This window comes from Arachis ipaensis, chromosome B02, assembly GCF_000816755.2.
Source record: "Arachis ipaensis cultivar K30076 chromosome B02, Araip1.1, whole genome shotgun sequence".
Taxonomy (NCBI): domain Eukaryota; kingdom Viridiplantae; phylum Streptophyta; class Magnoliopsida; order Fabales; family Fabaceae; genus Arachis; species Arachis ipaensis.
The window spans coordinates 106,516,828-106,521,562 of NC_029786.2; the positions used below are offsets into that span (position 1 = coordinate 106,516,828).

Consider the following 4,735-nt stretch of genomic DNA (forward strand, 5'->3'; position numbering starts at 1 on the left):
AATTGATTATAAAATATAAAATATATATTAAAAATAAATTAAACAAAATTTATATATATATATATATATAAATAAATAATAATTGTAACAAATTTGAATGAAAACAATTGGTTCTTGTTTGAATTTGAATAATATTTAGAGATTGAAAGAAGTGGCCATGAAGACTGGTTCAATTACTATATAGAATGTAGCGTGCTAAATGGTAATTGTCTTTGGTCATCATATCCTTTATTTAATGAAAGAATAGTATACACTAATTATTCTTATGCCTTATTAATATTTTTTTCACATATGGTGGATTTATACACAATAATTAAAGAAAAATGTGTGTATTAGTTAATCATTAATGTTAATCACCTTGTTCTACAATTTTATTAATCTTATTATTCATGATTGTGTCGTGTATTTAAGTTTAAAAAAATTTAAGTAAGAAAATCTAGATTGGTAGGGGGAGAGGCTTGGTCAAAGTGGAGGTTGAGCCTTGGGAGAGTAAGGAGTAGACAAATGGGTTCAATATGGGAAAATTCCTATAAAGTGAAAACAGGAACCAGCCAAGAAATAGAGAGAAGAAAAAAGGGGTTGCATTGCGTGAGAAGGTGAAGTTATATGGATTTCGATGATTTTAATTTAGGAGACTCTGATTAGATTATAATAAAATGATAACTGAAAATTGTTAGATAATTTCATATATTTTATTAAACTGATCAATATTTTAAGTGCTATTTTTATATAAAGATGTTTTAATTATTTTATGCTAGTAATCTCCTCTAATTTAATTAGAATCACATTTTTAAGATCAGGTGAGTTTAATGTTATTAGTATGCGTACATAGTGAGTTCCTTCCATCTGTTATGTAGTGTGTACTGGCTGGAGAAGCTTCTTGTGGATCTAAATGGGGTTAAAAGTGATCAAATTAGTACGGTAAGGTTGCAATTTAGGTTGATGATTGATGCATGTGCTATGGGTGATGTTGGTGAGAAAATTGAAGTATCTTAAAAAGGTGACAACTAGGAAAGATTATTTATCGTGTTGATAATTCATATTAAAAGAAAAATGAGAATTAAGATCCAAGCATAATGTGTGAGACTTTAGTCTTGCTCTAATAAACTAGTTTCCTGCGGTGGATTCTCCCAAATTGTCTTCTACATCGAATCCACATTTCACCATAATTTCCATTCACTCTCCTACATTCATAACCTAACTCAGCTTACATAACCGGTTGCAAGTCTTGCAACTTGCAAATACGGAAAAACGAAGAGGATTGTATTAGACTTGAGGCAATCCACTAAAAATTTTGTCCCATCTCAATACATCGTTACGGCACAATAACGTCTTTGAATCCATTTAAGGTTGTCGTAGACTTGAGACAACCAATGTAAAACTTTGTGGCATCTCAATGCATGCATGAATATGACATAATGGCATCTTTGATAACCAATTCCACCTAATGGAATAAGATTTTATTAAGTATCCTATTTCTATCCTCAAACTCCATACTTACTACAAATTTCTTATCAATTGAAAGTGAAATCCTCAACCAATGACTACGCTTAAACGAAGTATCTTGCATTTATCTTGGTCTACTTGTGCGTTGTGGGTTGTGACTCTGACTCATGGATCGATCTTGACCAGCACACTAAAGTGTTAGACTCAGTCCAACCATATAGTAAATGCATGCAAGTTGTCTTTCAATTTTAGTTCATGTTTTGTCTATGAAAGTTATTCATATTAGATATTTGTGACTTGTGAGGAACAAGTTATTAGTATTTAATCTTAGAAATAGTACCAAGTTGTTTATTATTTATAATGCAACTATCTACGTATTAGTGCTTAAAAAAGAGATATAATGTTATCATCAAAATACAAATCATATATTCATGTTAAATGTAAACAGAGTAACTATAGAAGATAAAGCCTAACCAATAATGGAATTGGATAATCAAATTTTTATAGTGAAGAGAGGAAAAATTATTCATAAGGGGAGAATATGAATGGTATATCATATGTAAGGAAAAAATTTCATTAAAAAAAATCTATATATATATATAAAATTATATATATAAAGCATAAGTCACCAATGCATAACATACTTACAGGAAAAGAATGTGGTGCCCTAAAGTCATGGTCTCAAAAAATCTACAGATCTATATTCATCAACCAGCCTTTCCATGGATTGAAACAAAACCACAGAATCCCTCTCAAATCATATGCTAATCCATGTTAGCCTCTCTCAACCTTGCAAGATATCTCAGAACAAAATAGCTCAATCTTCAAAATAAAATAATAAATGAAATCAATATGCACCAAAGTCTGTATATTCTTAATTAAGCACCGGCAGGAGGTGGTGGTGGAGGTGTTTGAGCCGGAGCAGGCTGACTACCACCACCACTGCTGCCATTATGTTGCCACGGTTTCAGAACCACTAGCAACACTACCAAGATAATCGCTAGAAGCAGTATGATACAAAAACAGGTCCATTTCCTGGTGTTCTTCTGGTGCTTTCTTGCAGTTTGCAACCGCTCTGTTCCGGTGTGCACAAACGAATGGGCTCGCGCCACGTGACTCTCAATATCGTCCAGTTGCTCGCCCTGTGTTTGCACCAGCACTGCCATGTCAAGGAACACCTGGTGCAACTCCTTGAGATTCTTCTCGATCTCTTTGACAGCATCATGCCTTTCTTGAATTTCATTGATGGTGTCAAGAATTCTTCCCCTGCCTTGTTCTTGAATGGCTTTCTGAAGGAATGTCTCACTCTCACCTGCACAAAGGTGAAGCTCACACATTATTACAGAATTCTCACATCCCCAATTTTTATCATCTCAACTTTTATACTAAAGTGAACATGGAATTATAACTTCAAAGCATAATAACATAGACTTGAGTATCAAAATAATCATTTCAACAAGCCAATGGTTACATATATAGCTTCCCTAGTTCAATTATTCTTAAATTTAACGTTAAACAAATAATTGAGAATTCATCATGTATCTGATATGAATATGATATGATATGATGCAATAGTTAAACTCAATTTTCGATTAGATCTGAAGTGAACAACTTACCAGGTGAGCTATGAACTATCCCATTAGCAACAAATTACAAATCAAAATTCTATTATTCTTTATTTCATACTTCAACGAATCTAAATATCCTGCTATAGTATTATTCCAATCCTTTGATCAAGTAAGGATGTATAGAAATATTTGAATGAATTTAATATCTACGCGCCATTAAAATAAAATCATTACCAATCATATGCAATAGCAACTAGCAAGAGGAAAAATCAAAGTGGGGGAAAGTCAACATCTAAATGCTCGTTTGGCTTGTTTGAATTTCAATCTCCTACTTGTAATCTTTGAAGAAATTTCTAAGACAGTAACTAAACAACAATTTCTCCTTACCAGTAGAGATCAAGAGATCGAGCGTCTTCTCATCGGGATTCTCGCCGGTGACGGTGAAGTACCGCCGCTGCACCGTCTCCCTATACTCCGCCGAGATCTGCTGCCGCAATTCGTTGAAGCTCTCCATCGAATCCTTCAGCTTCTTCTTCAAACCGTTAACCACCGAAGTTCTCGTCCGGTCCGATGACGAACCCGGTCCGCAACCCGGCAGGTTCCGGTTCGCAGCGTTGGACCGGTCCAGCGCCTCGAGGCGGAGCTTGATCACCTTCGCCTTCTTCAGCGCCGCCGATACGTCGGCGTCCATTCTCGACCGGAGGTCACGCACGGCGGCGGCGTTGTGAAGCGTCTTGCTCTGCTCGTGGCTGCTCTGGAGACTCTGGAGAAGACGCTCGACTTCGCGAAGCTCCTCTTTAACGCCTTCCACATCGTCGAAGAACTTGTCGAGGTGGACGCCGCCCGAGCCTGCAGCGTCCGGCGTGACGGCAGACATCTCGATGACGTGGTGGCGGTCCGGTGAAGTACGCTCGTTGCGCAAGCGGGAGAAGGAACCGGAAAATAGGTCGTTCATGTTTTTCTTTTGATTAATATATTACTATTAACAATTTTCAGAGAAATAATAATATTATCAATAAGAACAATGGAAATTAGATAATAGAATTATGAAGAAATGGTTGATTTGCTTTGTGTCGTGTGTTTGTTGGGGTGGTTGTGTTATTGAAATGAGTATGAAGAAGAAGAAGAAGAAGGAGAAGAAGAATTGAGACTCGGACGAAGTTATAGTCAACGGAACGGAGTATGGATCAAAGAGCTAAAATGGTGCGTAGCGCGTGGCGTGTTATGTGGGGAAAGAGGCAGAAGCTTCGTTAATGGACGGAAGCGCGTATGAGCGCGTTATTTGACTGTTTGACACACAAGTCACAACAGTGACCACACCACACACCATTGGCTAGTTCTTACTTCTTATCACTAGGTTTATATAGAATTGGTAGCCGAAAATTCTTAAATAATAATTTAGATTTAGTATTGTATTTAAATTTTTTTTTTTTATTATATGAGTTTAATTTTGATACATTTATATTATAATCACACTTATTTTTTAAAAGACTATTTATAATTAATGTAAAAGATTTATTTTTATTGATTTGTTATTATGTAATAAATATATATATAAAATTATTTTACACTGACAATATATTAAAATTAAATTTTTATTATATATAAATATTAATGAGAAAGTAAAAACTCATATAATTATTTTTATATAAATTAATAATTAAAATTTAAATTATCAATATGTAAAGTTGATAACTAAAGTTTTAATTATCAAATTTACA

General features: G+C 34.6%; 1 protein-coding gene across 1 annotated transcript; it reads right to left on the reverse strand.

Moving 5' to 3' along the window:
• On the reverse strand, positions 2,016–4,283 carry LOC107626331 (syntaxin-121). Its single transcript, XM_016329192.2, has 2 exons — positions 3,402–4,283; positions 2,016–2,758 (listed from the first exon to the last, which is right to left on the reverse strand). Exons 1-2 carry the CDS (start codon positions 3,967–3,969, stop codon positions 2,325–2,327), a joined length of 1,002 nt encoding a protein of 333 aa, XP_016184678.1. The 5' UTR covers positions 3,970–4,283; the 3' UTR covers positions 2,016–2,324.

Excerpts from the sequence above, each read along its gene's own strand:
- LOC107626331 (XM_016329192.2), bottom strand. The coding sequence starts at position 3,969 with ATGAACGACCTATTTTCCGGTTCCTTCTCCCGCTTGCGCAACGAGCGT. Across the intron at positions 2,759-3,401 it reads CGATCTCTTGATCTCTACTG|GTGAGAGTGAGACATTCCTT; the intron begins GTAAGGAGAAAT and ends ACCTTTGTGCAG.